At 39.2% G+C, this 21,212-nt stretch overlaps 1 protein-coding gene across 4 annotated transcripts in view; it reads right to left on the reverse strand.

Annotated features, from left to right (window-relative positions):
* The window catches only part of ADAMTS9 (ADAM metallopeptidase with thrombospondin type 1 motif 9), a 177,741-nt gene that overhangs the window by 101,508 nt on the left and 55,021 nt on the right, over positions 1-21,212 (reverse strand). For all 4 annotated transcript variants that reach the window (XM_021674928.2, XM_021674927.2, XM_064367312.1 and 1 more), the window contains exons 14-22: positions 21,062-21,198; positions 19,397-19,514; positions 19,044-19,139; positions 10,106-10,272; positions 9,883-10,012; positions 8,841-8,967; positions 3,136-3,346; positions 2,496-2,660; positions 233-397 (exon numbers count right to left, since the gene is read on the reverse strand). In XM_021674928.2, the coding sequence (XP_021530603.1) occupies positions 233-397; positions 2,496-2,660; positions 3,136-3,346; positions 8,841-8,967; positions 9,883-10,012; positions 10,106-10,272; positions 19,044-19,139; positions 19,397-19,514; positions 21,062-21,198 (1,316 nt within the window). The remainder of the gene's footprint in view (positions 1-232; positions 398-2,495; positions 2,661-3,135; positions 3,347-8,840; positions 8,968-9,882; positions 10,013-10,105; positions 10,273-19,043; positions 19,140-19,396; positions 19,515-21,061; positions 21,199-21,212) is intronic.

Here is a 21,212-nt window from a genome sequence, read left to right on the forward strand (position 1 = left end):
GATAGGCACGTGGGTCTGTAAAAAGGGTAATCAGCTCCAGGAGGGCAGGCGACAATCCTTGGAAGCCGGGCAAAATCGCCGCAGACTTACATGTGCTTGATCCAGTGCAATGGAGGTGTCCTGCATGCCACCCAGCACAGCAGTTAAATCCCTACCACTGGAATGCTCCTTTGTAAGCCCTCTCCAGATAAGAAGGAAAGAATGTAGTTAAGAACCTTATCGTTCAAAATACCTGTCCCCAGGGACCCGCCTGCCAGGATGCACATTCCGGCTGCTGACAAGTCTGCATAGATGTTGGCTTGGTCTCAGGGTCACACATTCTATCGTTTAATCGATCTTCACCAAACTGACACCAGACCTGGCGGTGCTTATGCCCTTTTCCACAGGTAACCAAGCACTGTAATGAAAAGCAGAGCCAGTCAGGGTCATTTTTGATCAATGTGTTGTGGTTTCTGGGGGTTATTTATTGATGAGTAGGAACAGGTGTGTCCTTTTCCCACACCAATCTCTCTTCTATAGCAATTTGTAAATATACTAAGCCTCATTTATCCTTTTGTTCATTCATACATTCATTCATTCTATATTTATAGTCTCTGGGTCAGTTTCAAGCACAAAATAAACTCAACAAAGCACCATGCTATGAAATTTGAAAAACAACATTCATGATTTTCTAGCATAGGAGTTAAATGTGGGGAATTATAAATCAGATCAACCTGGGTTTTAACCCTTAAACAACCAGGTCACATGATCAATTTTCTGATCTGTAAAATGGAGAATTAGTGTCTCCTGCAAAGGGTTGTGAAAACTAAATGAAACAAATCCAAGTTAAGCTCTTAGCATAATGTTCATTTAATAAATGTTAAATATAATAATTTATTCATACTTTTTGTAGAAAATTTGAAAACTACAGAAAAACATAAAAGAAAAAAAATAATGATTCAAAATCTCACTACCCAAGGATAATCATTATCAATATTTTGTTATTTTCTTTCCAGTCTTTTTTAGCAACTTTGGATTTTAGTGAATTTACAGTTTGAATTCCCGATCCCCATTTTATCACATATTGTTGCAAAGGTTTGTTACTTAGTTTGAAATGACACTTTAACTAGTATTAGCTATGGAAGTAAAATTTAAGCCCACTACTTCTTTTATCTTTTTTAACCAAATACTAGAGATTTTTAAGCAAAGGTAACTTGCTAACCTGGAACTAAAGCACTAGGTTTGTAGTTCATTTGTCCAGGAATCAGATACTGTTAATCAAATATACTGTTAATTGACAACCATTTCAGGGCCATTAATAGTATCCTCTTCAGATTCACATTTTATTTGATAGTGAAAGTAAAATTGCACTTACAAGGATGGGATAAGAGCATGGATGTATGAGCTGTAGCAGGGAAACTTTTTCTTTTCCCATGTTCCTGACTTAGCCCGTAAAAAAGGGCCAGACATGGTGGCTTACACCTGTAATCCCAGAACTTCAGGGGGCCTAGGCAGGAGGATTGTCTGAGCTCAGGAGTTTGCGACCAGCCTGGGCAACATGGTGAAACCCCGCCTCTACTAAAACACAAAAAATTAGCCAGGCATGGTGGTGTACACCTGTAGTCCCAGCTACTCGGGAGGCTGAGGCAGGAGAATTGCTTGAACCTGGGAGACGGAGAATACAGTGAGTTGAGATCACACTATTGCACTTCAGTCTGGGCAACAGCAAGACTCCATCTCAAAAAAAAAAAAAAAAGGAATTTCTCTTTCGTGTTTCTTATTTCTCTTCTTCCCTTTAAGGAAGGTGGAGTGAGTCCCTGCTTGGTAAGAATCTCCTCGGGCTGTGTTAACGCTGGGCTGTGTTAATAGTGAGTGATAATACTCTACCATAAAAGCAAGAAAGAGGCTACATCTTCTTTCTCTTGTTGTCCTTAGGTACCACTTGCACTAAGCACTGGAGGGTCTGCCTTGTGCTTCATAAAGTAAGAGATGAGAAAGGCATAAATCTGGTACTCAGTCAGGTCCATTTCTTTCTCTTTTTCCAGGTTTTGTTTGTTTGTTTTTTCCTTGCAGTTGGATGAGTAAGTCAGACAGGTCACTCCCTGGAGTCTAATTCTCTTATTTCAAAGTCAAGGAAATAGGAAACCTCATGTTGACTTCAGATGTGAGCTAGTATAGCTTTATGATTAATAAATCCATGATTTCCTTTCAGTGACTTAGCTAGGGCTCAAAGAGAAGGGAAGGTGATGGACTGAAACTTCAAAATCACAGTAGAAGCTACCACAGTGAGTAATCCAGCCAAGCCCAAAGTGCCTCTGAGGTCACTGGCAGACTAGTCACAACCAGTACTATAGTCATGGTGCAGGCAGAGAACTGGAGTTGTTTTCTCAAGGGAGATAAAGGCGAAAGGGAGAGGTGGGAGAAAGGTGCCCAAGATTTAGCCTTAAACAGATAAGGAGCACCAGACCTAGAATATGAGAGATGACCTAGGGGAAATAATAGCCCTCCCATCTCACCTCTGACCAGTCTCCAGATTTCCACTGTGGACAAGGGAACTCGTTGCACCTCTGAATGGTAACTTTCTCTTGATGCGTGCATTTGCTGTCATCCAGTACATCATTTCGGGTATTGACACAAATAGCCCTTCTCCTCTGGGTCCCACCATCACAGCTTTTAGAACACTGTAGGGACAAAAAATTAAATAAAACTGTTGCTAAGTTTCCTATAAAGTATGCTCAAGATCCTGGCTATGTCGTCTCTTCTAGCTCTTAAGAAACAAACACACAAGCTGGCCAATTCTAGTTGTTATTTTGGTGGAGATCTTTTCATGTTATATTTGCTTACCAGGTTTATAATTAAAGTCAATATTAGCTCATTGGCATACCAACATAAAATTGAAAATGTCTTGTAGAGTATGCAAAATAGATCAGTTGAGTTGTTCTACTTCTTCCAATTTACCATATGTCATATCCATGTCAGACATTACAAATCAATCATGCTATTCTATTCTGCAAAGCTTGAATGGGGTCAGGCATTACAAGTCAATCATGGACCTCTCTTCCACAAAGCCTAAATGAGGCCTACACACCTGCAAGGAGCCACCAACTAATCAAACAGCATCTGAGAAGACGACTCTTTGAGTGAGAGCCAACTTACTTCAGTCCAGGAAGAATAGCGCCAGCCTCCCGTGTTACATTCCCCTGAGCATTTTTCACGGTTGCTTGGTTTGGGATGACTGCTGCAGAAACTGTCATCAACCTTCTCGGTCTTGCCATCCAGCCTGCTATATTTGGCACAGTGGATGTCTAATGTGCGGTAACCCAAACCACACTGGGCACTACATTCACTCCTGCTGGCAACATGCCACCTATGCATAAAAAATGGAGCAAAATCAACATTTCTGTTAAAACAAATATGCCTTATCTACAGTCAGCCAGTATTCATAGGAGAATTGAGTTCTTTTTCCTTTCTTAACTTGAATATCATGAAGCGCAAAGCCACAGTCAGTTACTAAAATCTTATTTTAAACCAACATATCCATGTATTATTCATGGCTGCCAATATACATGGAAGTCACAGAATGACAGCCAGAGGCTTTATCTTTGTGATGAATTTACCCCAATACAGTCAATCTGAAATTCAAGCTACCAAAAGGAAAATAAATAAATAAAAATAAAACAAAACAAAACATTGAAATTCAACAGAGCAAATAAAGCAATTTTATATTTCAAAAGTTCATGCAATCCAGTGCTTCATTTGGCTTTTCCCAACACAAAACTGCTCTTGGAATCTCACCCTAAGATTCTTCCTTTATGTGGGTCTATACTAGAAGGTGTTCAATGAACATTCCAGGAACTAATTAAAGAATGGATAATTTGGACTACAGTTGTGAATTTCAAGTATATTCAATGTACCCTGTGTACATTATTATCTGTAAATAAAGCCTCTTAAGTTCCTTGAAGACATGGACTATATTTTATACAATTCAATTATACCCTTTAAAATTAGATTTGAATCTATAAATCTCTGTCACCTTAGTATCCATAGTACCTATAAGAGATTTTGGGGGGATACAGTGGGTATTCAGTATGTGCTGGCCAACTGTCTAGTTCTTTTAATGCCCCAGGAATATGATCATCCGGGCTTAAATTAAAAAAGAAAATAAATAATGTACTTAAACTAAATATTCTAAATAAATGACCTTAAAATGTATTTTGTTGATTACATTTAGAAATCCAAAAAGGGTGATTTCTTTATATTCTTCATTGGATTTTACTCTTGACTGCTCACTCTCTACTGCTCAGAAATTGAGTGGTTTGCTGGTTACCAATGTCCTGAGACTACTTCCATGCATACCTGTTTAGGGTAGACTCAAGGAAAAAAATAAAAAGAGTTCTGGCCACATGCTTGTCTTGGAATTTCTCATGAATACCCAAAAGTAGGTCAGAGTTGACCATCTAGCAAGTAAAGTGGGCTATGGAGATTTTTCAATAGAGTGACACCATATTTGGGGAATTTTGTTCTAACCTGGAACACATTCAATGAGGAATTGTAAAATAATGCTTTATCTCATCCTGTCACAGTCTAGTGGGGCAAATGCTCACTTCCTTCAGGAAGTGTGGCAAAAATGTGGCCCAATTCAACAGAAAGCATCTGGAACTTTCATCTGCCCTTTGATTCTTGGCTACCTTCTCTTTGCCTTTGTCACCATTTCCTTGTGGAAAGGTTATATTCCATCCTGGATGAAGCAGGAAGGTATCCTGCCTCCACAAGAAAACATGCCAGCAGCTTAGCATGGCAGAGTGGCTCGAGTGCCCCCAACAGTAACATCATCCCCAGAATCTGAGCAGAGAACCTTGAAGAGTCTATGGAAAAGGCATAGCACTGCCTTAGAAAAGTTCTCAAGACGCTACGACTTGCTGGCCAGGCACAGTGGCTCACGCCTGTAATCCCAGCACTTTGGGAAGCCAAGGCAGGTGGATCACCTGAGGTCAGGAGTTGAAGACCAGCCTCACCAACATGGAGAAACCCTGTCTTGACTAAAAATACAAAATTAGCCAGGTGTGGTGGTATGTGCCTGTAATCCCAGATACTTGGGAGCCTGAGGCAGGAGAACTGCTTGAACCCAGGAGCAGAGATTGTGGTGAGCTGAGATCATGCCATTGCATTCCAGCCTGGGCAACAAGAGCAAAACTCCATCTCAAAAAAAAAAAAATGCTACTCTCTGCTCGGTAGTCTCTCTCTGGATGGTGGTCTTCACTTCAGTGTTTCGGATTCATTTAGTGCATTTCAAAGGACATAAAATTCAATTGCATTTTACTACAATATTTCAGAAAAGCGTATTCCAATGGGTGTGAATAAGTAGAAACTGAGAGAAAAAAGTGTAAGTCTGTGTGTTTTTGTTGCCAGGGGCAGTTGTGGGATTAAATAATTTTAAGAACTACTGAATTCAAAGGTTTTATATATTACAGAACTTCTCAAGGCCTTTGAAACGTTGATCAGCATTATTAAATCTCCACATGGGAAAGTTTCTTGGTAAGGCTTCTCAGACATACTGGTTTGCCATGGATCATCTTACGAAATGAATGATCCACATGCATGCTTTTGGAAAAACTATTTCAGAGTTTGACCAATCAGTAACAATCCTCTCTTCAGTCTTTCAGTTTTAAACACAGCTACTTGACAATAATTAGTATAAATCATGGTTTTATTGACCGTCACTTTGCTAGAAGCAAGATAGGACACCTTATTTAGGCTTGGCTTGTGTCTTTGTGTATTTCTCAGTGAACAATTTTATTTTCCCAACAATCTATACAGGCCAGTAAGATGCATTTGAATGTTGACAAATAGGCATGACCTTTTGTTTAATTTTAGGCATGAGCATGCACCTGTCTAATGGGGCCTTGGAAACTAATTCTAAACTCCTGTTTTGTTTTTCTTTGCGTTTTAAAATTCCTAACCTTATGATCTTCACATCTACCAAAAGACTTGGCCATATCCCTTCACCTTTTCTTTAATCAGAGGTGCTATTATCATCATCAGAATCTGTGATCTGACCTGCTGTCCTTGTTTGGTCTGAGTAGAATATATATAAAAGTTAAGTGTTAAAAAAATAGTGACTTTTTCCAAATGGGGAATTTAGAATTTAGAATAGCTTAGTATGCTAGCATATCTAGCATACCTACTATATGAAATAAAAAGGCCTGAAGCCCTGATTTTACCTGGGGATTGTGACATCACTTTTAATAAAAATCAGAGGATGAACTATGGAATCAGAAAGGCCTGATGTGTCACTCATTAACTAAGTGACCCTAATTGAGTCACTTGACTTCACTAAGCCTCAGTTTCCTCGTCTGTGAAATGGAGGGAAACAGATCCATTTCACTGGGCTATTTGGAGGATTGAGCGAGGCAAGGCATGTGCAGCATTTCATGCATATGGCAGGTATTCAAGAAAAGTAGCTATTACTGTTATAATTTATTATTATTATCATTATCCTTGGTGTTTCACTCTCCAACCAAGTTTTAAGTATCATGTAACTCCACATAAACCAATGAGCAGAAATCTATTCAAGATCTTTTGCATCATTTTACATAAAAACTCATGGCTCTGAGGCTACCTTTTAATGCATTAGCTTTGTAAGCACTGTTTAAATTTTATGTCTAAGGGCTTTCAATGCAGGAGAAACTCTGGAGAACATCACATAAGCCACCATCATCACAGATTAAATCGTGGCTCATTTTGGAATCTGCTCAAAGTGAAAAATAGTTTTTCAAAATAACAGCTCAAACATTATCTCCACTCTCAAATTGGTGCTCCATGGGTAAACTTAAAAAGAGGGTTCTTAAAGAATTATTTACTTTTTTTATGATCACATTCTATTATTCGAAATGCTTTGTATGAATTCATCATCTTTATGATCACAGGAGCACACTTAGTGCTGCAGGCAGGAGTTCTGCTGTAACTGTACTTATCGTGGGAGACTCAATCAGTCCCGTTCTGATTCAACCAGTGGAGAAAAGACAGGTAAGGGGCTCCAAGCAAGGAAGAGAACAGGGATGGGCCAGAAAGCTCATGAGAATTCTTTCTTTTCACAAAGGAAGAGAAGCTACACAGAATAGAATCCATGAGTAGCACTCATCATCATAACTGAATTAAGAGTAAAAACAGCTCTCTCCTAAGGTTTAAGCACAGGATCTAGGTGCAAACAGACCACATTTATATTTCTGTCACTCCACTAACTAGTTGTGTGAGCTTGGGGACTTTGCTTAAAGACTCTCAGCCTCTATTTTCCTTATTTGTACAATGGTAATAATGTATGTCATAATGTTGTTTGAAGAATTAGTAGGGTATTAATTATATTAATAGGTTAATAGATAATGGGATAATCTAAGAACTATCCTATTAGTAAAAGAATATTAATAGGATAATATATAACTGTTAAAAAATAGTTCTTAGTAAATGGTTGACTCTATTACCATAACCATTACAGAGTACTGGGGAATATAGTGATAATTTGATAAAAGACTACTCTGAAAATGTCACCATTCCCAATTTATTAAGGTTGTGCCTCAAGGTATCTATCCACCAATTCAATTTTTTTCTCAAACTTTAGTGATTAATTCATTTTGGCACTTAGCTAATTGTTTTTTCCTGAGGACTTGAACTTTAATTTAACTCAATTGACTGAAACAATGGGTTTATATGGACAGTATCTACAACAAGAATATTGCCTAGTATAAATGTCTTTTAATGTCTTCCCTTTTTTTTTTTTTTTTTACAATGACTTTTGTCAATATATTTTGGCAAGCCAATTTCACTAAAGCAATGAGCTAGAAAGTCAGTGACACTGGGTAGAGACTAGAAAGATCCTGGACTTTGAAGTCAGAGCCTTCAGTCAGGACTGGCAAAGATAAGACATTCTTACCATAACTGCCCCTCTCACTCCCATGGCAGACTTTACTAGTCAATCTCATAACTCCTCTGTTTTCTCAGAGCCTCAAGAAGGCCTGATAATCTGCACTAAAGCACTATAGGCAGCCAATATCCTTTGATAGGATTTGACATTGTAATGTGAAGCCTTCAAAATGCTTAAGTATTCACTTTTCTGCTTATAAATGGTGAGACCTTAACACATTCCCATACACTCTCCCACTGAATTTCCTTCTTAAAAGGAGGACAAAACAGCTACGCACCTTAACTGCATTTAACTGTCATGCAGACTATACAATGCAAGCCTCAACTGCTTAGTATCTCAATATGACACAGTCAACCTTGCAGGCAAGTGGAAAAGCTTCAGAATGCTCTACCCACCCAATATTTCCTGCCTCAGATTTTACACTTTTCTTAAATAAAGAATTGTTTGAATTCTCAGACATCTGTATATACATTTTCTTGTTTCTTCCATGACACTACGTTAGTACACTGCAACTTTCATGTGTGTAGGAGTTCTTCTACTGGATGATATACACTCTAGGTAGATATAGATCCTTATAGGGTACTCTGAGGGATGAGGGTCTCCCCTTTTCTTTTGACTTTCAAAACAAGATTTTACATACAATGTGACTCAATCATAATGCTAATACCTACCCAGCAAGTTGTCAGGATCAACTGAGAATGTTTTTTTGGCAAGTGCCATATTCTATTAGCTATTTTAAATTCTTAGGTGAACAAGAAATCTGCACATGTATGTCCTGGATAATCATTTCCAGAGGGACGGGGAATTGGTTAAAGCTTATTTCACTGAAACACAAGAAAGGGGAACTAAAGACCAGCATCCCCTCCTTCCACTTCTCCTGCTGGGACCTCCCGCAAGACTCTCGCAATTCAGTGGTAAAGACCCTGAGGAAACAGGAGCCCACCTCAGGTCACAGTCTGTGCCACAGGGTTCAGTAATGGGTCCAGGTTGGGGCAGTCGATCACATCTTTGATCAGAAACAGTAAGCTGATCAGATTCCCTGGTGCAAACAGGTTTTCGTTTCCGCTCCCCTAAGCAGAGAGGGAAAAAAAAGTTATTCAGAAAAAGTAATCTATTCTGTAAATAATTTAGACCCTAGATTGGCATTTTCTCTAAAGAGCTAGACAGTAAATATCTTCAGGGTGTATGATCTCTGTTGCGCTATTCAACCCTGATGTTACAGGGCAAAAGCAGCCACTTACAGGCAATAAACAAACAAAATCGGCATGGCTGTGTTCCAATAAAACTTTATTTATAAAAATAGGTAGGCCGTGTGCAGTGGCTCACACCTGTAATCTTAACACTTCAGGAGAGTGAATTGGGTGGATCATCTGAGGTGAAATCCCTTCTCTACTAAAAATACAAAAACCAGCTGGGCATGGTGGCATGTGCCTGTAATCCCAGCTACTTGGGAGACTGAGGCATGAGAATCCCTTGAACCCGGGAGGCAGAGATTGCAGGGAGCTGATATTGTGCCACTGCACTCCAGCTCAGGTGACAGAGCAAGACTATTTCCAAAAAAAAAAAAAAAAAGAGAGAGAGAGAGAGAGGCAAAAAGAAAAAAAAAGTAGGTAGCGGGCCGGATTTGGCCTACTAACTATGGTTTGCTGACTCCTAATTTAGACAAAAGAAAACAAAATAAATAACATATGATATGACTACTAAAACCATGCCTCTGGAAAATTACAATGGCAGAAGTGATTTCTGCTTGGTTTTACAAATGTGTACAAAAATCTCTTAGGGTGAAGAAACCTAAAATTTCCTGAAGCCCTTAAAAAATTCAACTTCCCAGCCAAAAATGACCAGACACATTCAAAGAAAAGAGATTAGAGAATGTATGCAGATAGAGGGGTTCACAGTTTGCATATATTTGACTGTTATTAAAAAAAAAAAAAAAGATAAAAAACTTCTCTCAAATCCCCAGAACTCAAATTCAAAGCAGATACCTTGGCAGGGTTTGCTGCATGCTTGCCATGGCCCATGACTGTTCCAGTAAAACTGCTGAGGTTTATCTTCAATTGGAATATTGAAAGAATAGCGTACGTCAGGGTTGTATAACTTTCCCACCGACAAAACCTAGAATGTGTGGACAAAACAGAAAGGTCATGTGTGGGCTTGGTGATGCCGAGCAGAAGAAAAGGGTGGGGGGGCTCACAGTCAAGTTTTTACCTGAAGCAAAAGTTCTTGCTCAATGCGATCTGTTGCATTTATTCTTTCTACGACAGTCTCGGATCCACTGTACTCTACCACAGCATTCCCAATGCGGATTTCCCTTTTGGCCATTGTGACAACGAAGTTTCCATTTAGCAAGAATTCACCTTTACTGCTTGATAAAGCTGTAGGTGAGGAAAGACAATAATACACTGATCTTCTGTCAATGACTAGCTGTTTGAACTATGAAGTAACATCTGGATAGGTAGAGAGTCGCTGTGCACAGAATGGGGACTTTTGAGCCAGACGGGCATGGCTTCAAATCCCAGGTTTGCCACTTGCCAGCTGTGTGGCCTTGGGAATCATTTTCCATCCATCTCCATTTCTTTATCTCTAAAGTGGAGATAAAAGCACCTGCCCACTTGTGGTACCTGTGAAAAATAAAATGTAACCTAGGTGTCCTAACAAACCTGGAACTTGTTGTACAAGTCCCACAGTTACAGAATTATAGATGGAAGCTAAAGTGTTGATATGATTTAAAAATATGTATTAGTGAACTGAAAACTTATAAAATTGGTTCCTACACAAATCTGAATATACTAGAATTAGTCAAACCAGTTGACTCTTTGTTAAGTCTTCTTTGACAGATGTTGGAATCTGAAAATTCATGGTTAATATGATGCTCAAAGGTCTCCTTTTCAGAGTGGCTTACTGTGGTAGCCAGCCTCAAATATGACCCCAATGATCCTTGCCGCATGGTATTCACACTGTGTGTCATTCCCTCCCACATTCAATAGGAATGACTGCAATCACCAGGATAATGCAGAAGCAACAGAGCATGACTTCTGAGGCAAGACCAAAGGGGCTGTGGCTCTGTCTTGCTCTTCCTTAGACCTCTGGTTCTGGAAGAAGCCAGCTGCCATATTGTGAGTATACCAAAGAAGCCCACAGAGAGGCCTGCAAGCAGCAAAGAAGTACTGATTCCTTCTGCCAACAGCCTCTGAGTGAGTCATCTTGGAAGTGGATTCTTAAGCCCTACTTGAGTCTTCAGATAATACCACATTCCTAACTGCCATCTTGACTGCAACCTCATGAGACTTCAAACCAGAAACACCCAGATATGCTGTTCCCTAATTCCTTACATGAAACACTGAGAGATAGTATATTTGTTGTTCTAAGCCACTATGTCCTGAGGTAATTTGTCATACAGTAAAAGATCAATACAACTACACAGACTATTATTTCTAAACCTGCAACTGCTTCCCATTGTCAGCACAGATTACATACTTCCTATCTCCTTTCTCACCTTGATTTTTCTCCATGGCACTGTTTATACTCTCTTCCCAAACAAGAATGTAAGACCCATGATGGCAAGACTGGTGGGATCATTTTATTCATTACTATATCCCAGCTTCTGAAAAAGCACATGGCAGGTGCTCAGTAAATAGTTCCTTTGGGGAAGAATGAATAAATCTACTCCAGATCTCGCAAAAGATAAAAGAAAATCAGTGATGCTGAAAAAGTGATATTGGAAAACTGCTTGAATTGAATGTCAAAATGTTGGTCAAATGAGAACCTGGCAGAGTTCAAAATAGTCAATCTTATAGAAGCAGAGAGTAGAGTGGTAAATGCTCAGGAGCAAGAGGGAGGGGGAGTTGGTCAAAGATGCAAAGGTTTAGTTATGCAAGATGAATACATTCTGGAGATCTAGTGTACAGCAATGTGACTATAGTTAACCAACCATACATACTTGAAATTTGCTTACAGGGCAGATCATAAGTGTTGAAAGAAACAAAGAGAGTAGGAGAGAGAAAGAAAGAAACGGAAAGAGGAAGGAGGAAAGGAAAGAAAAAAGAAACAGGAAATGGTAATTATATAGATGATAGATACATTAATTAGACTGGTTTTGGTGATCATTTCACAATGTATAGGAGTATAAATTCATTAAGTTGAACACCTTAAATATAGGCAATTTTTATTTGTCAAGTATCCCTCACTGAAGCTGAAAAACGAAACAAGAAAGAACATTGACAAGGAAGATGAGACAACAGCTTCTTCAGAAGAAATTATTTATGAAAAGGTCAAGAGAGATTACTGGGAAAGTTAATAAATCTCTAGAGAACTTTTCTAAAATTGACTCCCCTTCAGATTTTACTGTTAAATTTAAACTTTCAGTCAAGAATATACTACTGTGCTATTATGTGACTTGATATGAAAAAGCATGCAAAAGTATTTGTCAATTGCTTTATTCTTTCCAAAACCTTGGCGTGATTGAAATGAAGATGTAATTTTGTTAATGGTAAAATAAAAATAAATTTATTTTCATAATTTTGGATTAATTTCTCAAGATAAAATCTCAATCATATCTTTTCCCTCTAGTATTTAATATAAAATTTTGATGGTACTGCTTTTTCCTGCCCTGGTACCACTGCTCCTTGAATAATAAGTCCTCCTGAGTATTGGGCTTGACATGAACCAGGTATTTGATAAATCAGAGCTATTACAAATTTGGGCTCTGAACAAATACTAGAGAAAGGTCCTTTTACCTTGTGTAATTTGTGCATGAGTAGCAAATTGTAGTAGTGAGGATGCCCTTGAAAGGTACAGGCTATGTATTTAGGTGAATAAAAGGAACAAGGAAATTTAACTCATGGATGGCAAATAATTTTCCTCCCCTGTGTCAGTGTCAGTCAATTGGTACCAGGTGCCCGACAAACCATGCTGAACATGATTCACTGGCAGCATCATGTCTTAGCACCATATTGATGATATCCGTCTTGGTTGTGGAATGAGGAGTGATGAAGATATTTAGGTATTAGCCAGATCCTAACTCATCTTTCACTGATGCAGGTCATCATCAATGTAGGTGACACATTATCTTTCACCACTCAGGAGAGAAGCAATGTGTACATAAAGAGGTTCCAAGGATTTGGGTTAAGTAGATATTATACCCTTATGTGGAGATTAAAGAGGGCTCAGATGAAGCTCTGAATATTTGTGGTTCAGCAGCAGTAGGATCCTTATTTTCTTAGACATGGGAACCTCACAGAGTTCATGCAATTGGACACTTTACTGGCGCAGGGCTACTGGTTCAAGGATTAGGAAGTAACGGCATTGAATTCATTCTGTTCCTAATCCAGCACTTCATTTACCAGAATCCTCACTCATGTAAACAAATTTAGCCCCAAGAGAAGAATAAGGTGCCTTTATTTGAAATGACTGGGAAGAATGTGGTGACGCAGGGAAAAGTCAAGATTAGCTTTTAAAAGAATAAAATACCCTCCACCTTCTCGGCTCAAAATCCTTTGATAATCATCACTACCTACAGAAGACAGTTAAACTTCCTGAGCATAACCCCCCTGTAACTTTACAAATCTTATCCACTTATCTTTCCAGTCTCGCCATTCACTCCCACCAATAAACCTAAATTTCAAGTCCTGTATATTTCCAGGTAAGCCATATATCATTCTACATGGAGGCAGTAAAGTGAACAGGTTAAATGTGTAGCATCTGAAGTCAGGCCAGTAAGGATTCCAGTTATTCCCATTTTCTACTTGTATCACCTTAAATAAATTACTTAACCTCTCTAAGCCTCAGTTTCTTCCTGAGTTATAGGATTTTTATATGGATTAAATAATAATCCATATAAGCTTTAGTTCTTGGAAGATCAAAATACCGTTTCATGTACTGTCTCCTCACCACACCTCTCTAAGGTAGTGTCAATTATAGGTGCCTAATTTATGGGTGAGAAAAGCATGACTTAGAAATAGTTAATTTCCCAAGGCCCCGTGGCTCCTAATCATGGAAATCTGTCTCCAGAGCCTATAAACTACTAAAATTTTCCAAGAAGGGAGCTAACAAGCATTTGTTAAATGACTAAATGAGTTCATGCATTTGTTCTCTTGTATACAAATAGAAACTAAGTATGTTTGTGTTGTAGATTTTCTTTCATGCAAATTGTTCATTTTGTTAGACTGCATGAGCCCTTGAGCAAAGCAGCCATCTAAAAATCCACTTTCTCGAATAACAGACATTGGAGACTACCAAAGGTGGGAAGGTAAAAGGGGGTAATGGTTGAAAAATTATCTATTGGGTACAATGTTTATTATTTGTGTGACGGATATACAAAAAGCCCAGACATCACCACTACCCAATATATACCTGTAAGAAACCTGTACTCCTACCCTTTAAATATGTAAAATAATAAAATAAAAATAAAAATTTACTTTTACACGCCCAAGAAAGATCCCAACCCATAGTAGGTACTCAAGCGATGATGCTGAAAGAATAAGTGATTGATAGAATCTGACACTCATGACAAGGAGGATAGAGTGCTTCCAGCCAAATGACTCTTTCTCAGTCAGTGTAAACCTCTGACAACCTCGTCTTGCCTGCAGCTCCTGCAGTGTGAGACCCCCAGCCATGCAAGAGGCAGGAGTTTCAACGGGTCACTGATTGAAGCCGGTTGTTTCCGAGGCACCTCGGGCATCCTGAGGCTGCTCCCTAATGCGGGTCACTCACATGGTGATAGTGTGATACGCTGTCAACAAAATCACCCAATTCTTTCAGATGAAGTTGCATGTTAGCTACCCAGCTGATGTCTTGCTAAAAAGGGGGAAATAAAATGTCACATGCAGGTTCTGTAAATCAAGCGATAATCCAGTTTGGTCATATGCAAAGAGTGATGGTCTACTCTGGGTTAATTTGGGGGGTCTTTTCCAATGTCTCCAAGCTTTCCTTTCATGCTTTGCTGACTCAGGGCATTTCACCCTTCAGTGCATATTCGTTATTCCAGTAGATGCGAGGAGGGAGAAAAAAAGAGCACAAATGATATAAGATTCCTCTTAAGATCTGCCCTGATAAGCAGTTTGGCCCCAGACATCCTTAAAATCATCAGATGAAAAACAAAATCCTATTTTATATTGCATGGCATAGATTCCCATCTTCTCATTGCCACAATTGATCAAGAGCTAAGTGTGCTGGAGACAAATAAGTATCATAGAAATGGCCACTTTTTCTTCTAAAGAGATACGAACATGGTGGCCCTGGGTACAACTTGGCTTTAGCTCAACAGGAGGAAGGGGTCCATGTGAAAGGATGACCTTTGACAGGGAGGCTTTCTGCTTTGGTACTTTGTGAAACAAATAGTTTCCTGAAAACAAGAGCCTAATGCCCAAGCTCCCACTAATGCGATTAGGGGAGCTAATTTCCTGGGTTGGTTTCCCTCCCATTGCACCCATCAGAGCTGGGTTGCTACAAAAGGCCCTCTCTCCTGGAAATCGCTCCCTCCCTCCCAGAATACACAGAAAAGTATGGCTTGGCTGACACTGAAAAAAATATAAGGGATAAAGATGAAGATTGCTAAGCAATGGAACAGCTGCGACTGTACTCAACACGAGACTCAGTGTGGGCTGTAAAACCTTCTCAGTGCATTTGCTCCATCTTCCCTCAAGCCAAGAGTAAACATTTACACATGCCAGACTTGATGACAACATCAAATTCTTCCTAACTTGTTGAGTAACCACCGTGAGGTTCAAAGGCTCTGAGGTCTCAACTTTCACACTCAGTGGACTGTGACGTGCAATGTAGGCTTGCACACTTTTCATTTGCTTCTAGAGACTTTCTTATGCCAACAGGTGACTTTTCCATTCTATACCATTAAAGAGCCATGACTGACTCAGACTGCCTGTCCCAGATGACAAATCTTCTTTAATTTTGTTTGCATTCTTTACAAGGAGATTAAGAAAACTCCAGAGAATAATAAAAGGTTATCATGAGGTCCTCCCTGAATTCAGGCACTTGATGTGCACTGATTAAGTTGAACTGAATTGAGGCCACTACTTGAAGGGAGATTATTTTTCCAAGAAAGGAAAGAATAGAAGAGAATCCTTCTCTCTTTCGAAGAGAAGAATGGAGCAACTCAACATGGCCTTCAGGTCTCAGGAAATTAATTTATAAAGTAGGCTGCATGCAATGCTGTATGATTTAATTAGGAAGTAGTAAGGACACAGCAGCCACATGCTTAAATTTATAACCAAATGTATGAAGAAAAACGCTTGCCCTGTTCTGCAGCTGTGCAAGGACAAATGAAGGATTTCCCCCTGCCAAATATCTTGAGAACAGTCCCCAGAGAATTTTATTAATTGTTTTTGAAAGTTGCCACTCATTTGGATATTTAGGGTAGCGAAAAGCAGATGTAGTCATTGAGTAATTAATTCCAAGTAGGGCTTTATGGCCATTGAAAGAAGAGATGCCTGTACATTTCCAAGGTAACCCCATTCTCCATTAAGCGCACAGTAGGTATTCAGTAAAAACAGCATGGACAATGGCTGTTCAACAATTCGGCAGTCATTTGCTTTGTGTGTATCATGTGTGGGCTTCATATTAGTAGCTGAAGATGTAAAGACCCTGCTCTACTTTAAAACACTAGTGGTTGTAAGGATAATTATGTAACTTGTCTTGTCATCTCAGTTGATGACAACTCCATCCATCCCATTGCTTAGGTTTTGACCTTGGAGTTTTGAGATTCCTTTGTACCTTTAACTCCTTTCTTTCTCACACACACTACATTCAATCCATCAACAAATCATAATGGTTCCAACTTCAAAAGATATCCAGAATATAACCACATATTGTCACTTTCACTGCTCCCATTGGGGCCAAGCCACCAGCATCTCTCTCGGATTACTGCAATGCTTTCCTAATCAATGTCATTGCTTTTGTCCTGTACACACTTCCTCTATCATCTCTTCTCGATGTACCAGCCAGAGTGCTCCTTTGAAAACATAAATGCAATAAGACGTCATTCCTCAGCTCAAAACCTCCAGTGGCTTCCCATGTCTCTCAGGGTCCAAATCAAAGTTCTTATAATGGTATATGGTCCCATATGATCTAGTCCTGTTTAACCTTACCTAGGAGTGTCTTCTATGCTCACTTGGCGACAGCCACACCGCCTCCCTCTGTTTTTCCCTACTTCAAGGATTTTGCAATGGCTATTCCCTTTGCCTGGAATGCTCTTTCCCTAAATAGCCTGTTATCTTGCTCTATGATTCAAACATTTCAGCTCAACTGTCCACATCTCACCCTTGGTATCCCAATTGCCCTTAGGCTGCTCTGATTTCTAGCAGCACTTATCAGCTAAAGCAGTATGGAGTTTGCTAATCCATCAGATTATTGTTTATTGCCTTTTGTTTATTGTCCCACTAAAAAGTAATATCCAAGAAGACACAATGCTTTTTTTTGATCTGTTTTGTTCATTGTGCCTAGAACAGTGCCTGGCACACATTAAATAAGTGAGTGAGTGAATGAATGAATAGTGATAGCAGTAAATGCCTTAATGGAGTCAAATAAATATCATACTTGATTAGCATGCTTAGCTAAAGACTCACTGTCTATCTATGTAGCTTCATGGAGACATTTCAAAATAGAGATAAAGGCTTTAATTTAGTTCAACAAATACTCATTTACTGGTTCAATATGTCCAAATGCTTAGATTAAGGGCCTCTACACAGATTGAATTCAGATAGATAAATAGAGTTCATGCCTGGATATTACAAGAAAGAAAGTACATTCATTTCTTTTAAAGATTGACTGCCCAGCAAGACTGTTCTAATGTATTCTAGATCTGAGTGTAAGGCATGCTGCTCTTCACAGCTGGGAAGAGTTTTGTGTAAGGTGACCAGTTAAACCCCTTTCAGTCATGACTCGACCCTCCATGTCCTGTTTCTTTTAAATGCCAGTTAGGCAAATTTCACAATCACCTATAGCAATTTACAGAAAAATAAATTAAAGTGAGACTGGGCCAGGCATGGTGACTCACATCTGTAATCTCAACATTTTGGGAGGCCAAGGCAGGAAGATTGCTTTAGGCCAGGAGTCCAGGCCCAGCCTGGGTAACATAGTGAGACATCATCTCTATAAATAAGAAATAAAAATAAAAAACAACTAGCTGTGCATAGTGGTGAGTGCATATAGTCCCAGCTACTCAGGCTGAGGTGGCAGGATCTCTTTAGCCTAGGAGGTTGAAGCTGCAGTGAGCTGTCATCACACCACTGCACTCCAGCCTGGGTGACAGAGTGAGATCCTGGCTCAAAAATACAGGGAAGGGAACAACACACAATGGGGCTTGTGGGATGCAGGACGTGCGGGGAAGGGAGAGCACCAAGAAAAATAGCTAATGCATGTGGGCTTAATATCTAGATGATAGGTTGACAGGTACAGCACAGCACCATGGCACATGTTTACCTATGTAACAAACCTGCACATCTTGCACATATACCCCAGAACTTAAAATTGAGAAATAAATAATAAAATGGGACTAGGCTGAGAAAACTGTTGAAAATCAACACAGGGTCATTAATATGGTATGGTTTAAATATAGGGAATAGATACGAATTAATCATGCACCTAGGTTCAGTGAGAGAAGGATAAAAAATCTGCATAGTATTGCTATTCTAGTAATAACTTGAGAAAAATACACGTCACCATAGAACCTTTTGCAATGAGTAGGCATAATGAAATACTGAATAAGTCTACCAGTGGTCTGCTACTGATTAGAGCTGATAACATAAAAATTAAGTCAAGTAATGACTCTAATAAAACATTTGCAAGTCAGTTCCCCACAGGACAGCTTTTTAAGAAGACTCAATGAGAGCAAGGATTTTATGCTAAACTTAGAAGATAAGTACTTTCAAATTTTGACTTGGGGCCTTTCTATTTTTTAAGATCCAGTGTAAATCCCTTGATATCAAGTAGTGCAGCTACATTACTTCAATCAATACTCTGAGGGCATATGTATGAGGGAGAAATACAATGATGAATTTTGAGATCCACTTATTTTATGAAAATCCATGCCATCTGAAAGCCCTCCCTCTACATGCAGAGCAGGAAGGAAGTAGTTATCTGACCACTGCTTCATAGAACCAGAACTTGCAAGCAGTGGGGTATCCCATCTCACCTAAATAGTTGTCATCGTCTTTTTCCCCTGAGAAACTGTGCTGCCGCACATCAATATTGGTAGCACCAGCTGGAATTCGGACCACAGTATTGTAACCTGAAAAGAATTTAGCAGAAATTCAGTACTCCACAGAATGGTTCACTTTTTCCAAGTATGGAATAAAAAATGGACAACAAAGGAATAGAATATAATTTTCACCTAATTCTATTAGGTACCTTCTAGTTGATGGATAATCCACCATAACAAGGCTGATTTTTATGCTTGACATTAATATTTTTACGTATTACATGTGGTTAACAATTTTCAAACTTGGACCATATTCCTTCTCATGGTTCTTAGAAGCAGATTCTTACCATAATGTACTGTATTAAATGTTCCTGCCACTGTCTTGCATGAAGAATTATCACCACCACAAACTCCACATTTATCTCTCCGGGCTTTTGAGTTTAAAACATGATCGCATCCAGCTTGCTTTTAAAAAGAAAAGATTTGAAATAGATGTAAGTATTATAGAAATTATAAAATGGCAAATAACGTGTTTCTTTTAATCGTGTGCACTGAAAATGACAAGAAAGTCAAGTCCCTTTAAACTTGCAAAGGTTGAGAACTGAAATTGATTACTGCCCTGCTATTTAAAATATGGTCCTTGGACCAGCAGCAATGGGTATCTTTGATGCGATCAGGAATGCAGAATTTCAGGACCCACCCAGATCTACTGGATCAGAGTTGGCATTTTAATAGGATTCCACAGGTGCTTCATCTACAGATAAATGAGTGAAAAGCATTAGTCTGTAAGTAAGCACAGTAGTTTTTTAAAAAAATTGCTTAGGAATGAAAAAAACAAGGGCATAGGTGAGGACTGTATCTAATTAAAGAGCTCATCCCCCATCTTAAGGGAGCTGCTGCTGTCCACTCTAGACTATTGCTGCCATGGGAAAATGGGAGCCCTGTGTTGATATTTTTTCCCAATTTTCCAAGAGAAGCTGGAAAATTTAATTTTATGCAAAATTTCATATGTTTAAATATTGGCTACAAATGCCAGCCAAAGTATGACATGGGCCTCCAGTGTGAGACCTGAAGCTCCATCAAGTGGCCTCCTGAATTTCCCCCCATATTAACACAATGCAGTCATGTACCCTGAACTCTTGAAATATACACTGACGATGATGAGAACACCAGGAGAACAGAGTCCACACTCTTGCCCATTTTGTTCATTTGTGTGAACTAATTTTTGAGGAAAAACTCAACACGTTGCTGTGAAATGGACAGACAAGGAAATCTGCAGTATAAGCTGTTAGTCAGGAGGTGGCTGATGCCGTTGGGAGCTTTTTCAATCAAATCCGTCCAACCAGGAACTCCAATTTGCCTTTGGACCACAGGCAAAAAAAAAAAAAAAAAAAAAAAAAAAGCATTATCTCAGAGCCCCACTGGGTTAGGAATAATTTTTGACTAACAAGAACAGTGAAATGGTATCTGACCCTGAGAAATCACTGCTCTGATGCATTGCTGTTTGCCAGAAGTTTCTCAATTTCCCTTTCAAGAATAATTGATTAATAGGCATGTCTCAGGTAGAAATGATCATGATTAAAAATGCAAAAAGCAACTTGAGTGAGGGCAGTTCTTCTTCCTAACATATTTCTGGAACTCAGCTATTCAATCTAAAAAATTTGCTGTCAGGAAGCATTTGCTTAAGCATTGAGGTTATAGCAAAGGAGTACGTGTGTAAATTGTTATAATATATTCTTAAGGAGAGGTTTTGTGCAAGACCCCCACAGACACTGAAAATGTCAAAGAAAATCCAGCGCAATGGTTCTCAAATTTTGGCACAATGGTTTCTCAAATTTATGCATCAGAAAAAAGTGATATTGATGCTGTTGCTGATCCTGGGGCCACACTTTGAGAACCACTGCCCTGGCAATAGTGCATAGATATTAACAGTTGGTATTCAATCTAGGAAGCCACAAACCACAGCTTGGCAGTGGGAAAACACAGTGAAGAAAACACCATCTGGGACTTACCCGGCAAAGGCCCTGGACACAGATATCATTTGTGTCCTGGCCACAAGGAGTTCCATCTATCACTCTGTCTCGGAGCTGATAGTAGGCTGTGTTCCCTGCCACTCTGCAGAACAACTTGCACCGGTCCTTCATCAGAACTAGAGAGAGAAAC

This window comes from Aotus nancymaae, unplaced genomic scaffold (assembly GCF_030222135.1).
Source record: "Aotus nancymaae isolate 86718 unplaced genomic scaffold, 86718_ANA_hifiasm-v0.15.2.pri h1tg000067l, whole genome shotgun sequence".
NCBI lineage: Eukaryota > Metazoa > Chordata > Mammalia > Primates > Aotidae > Aotus > Aotus nancymaae.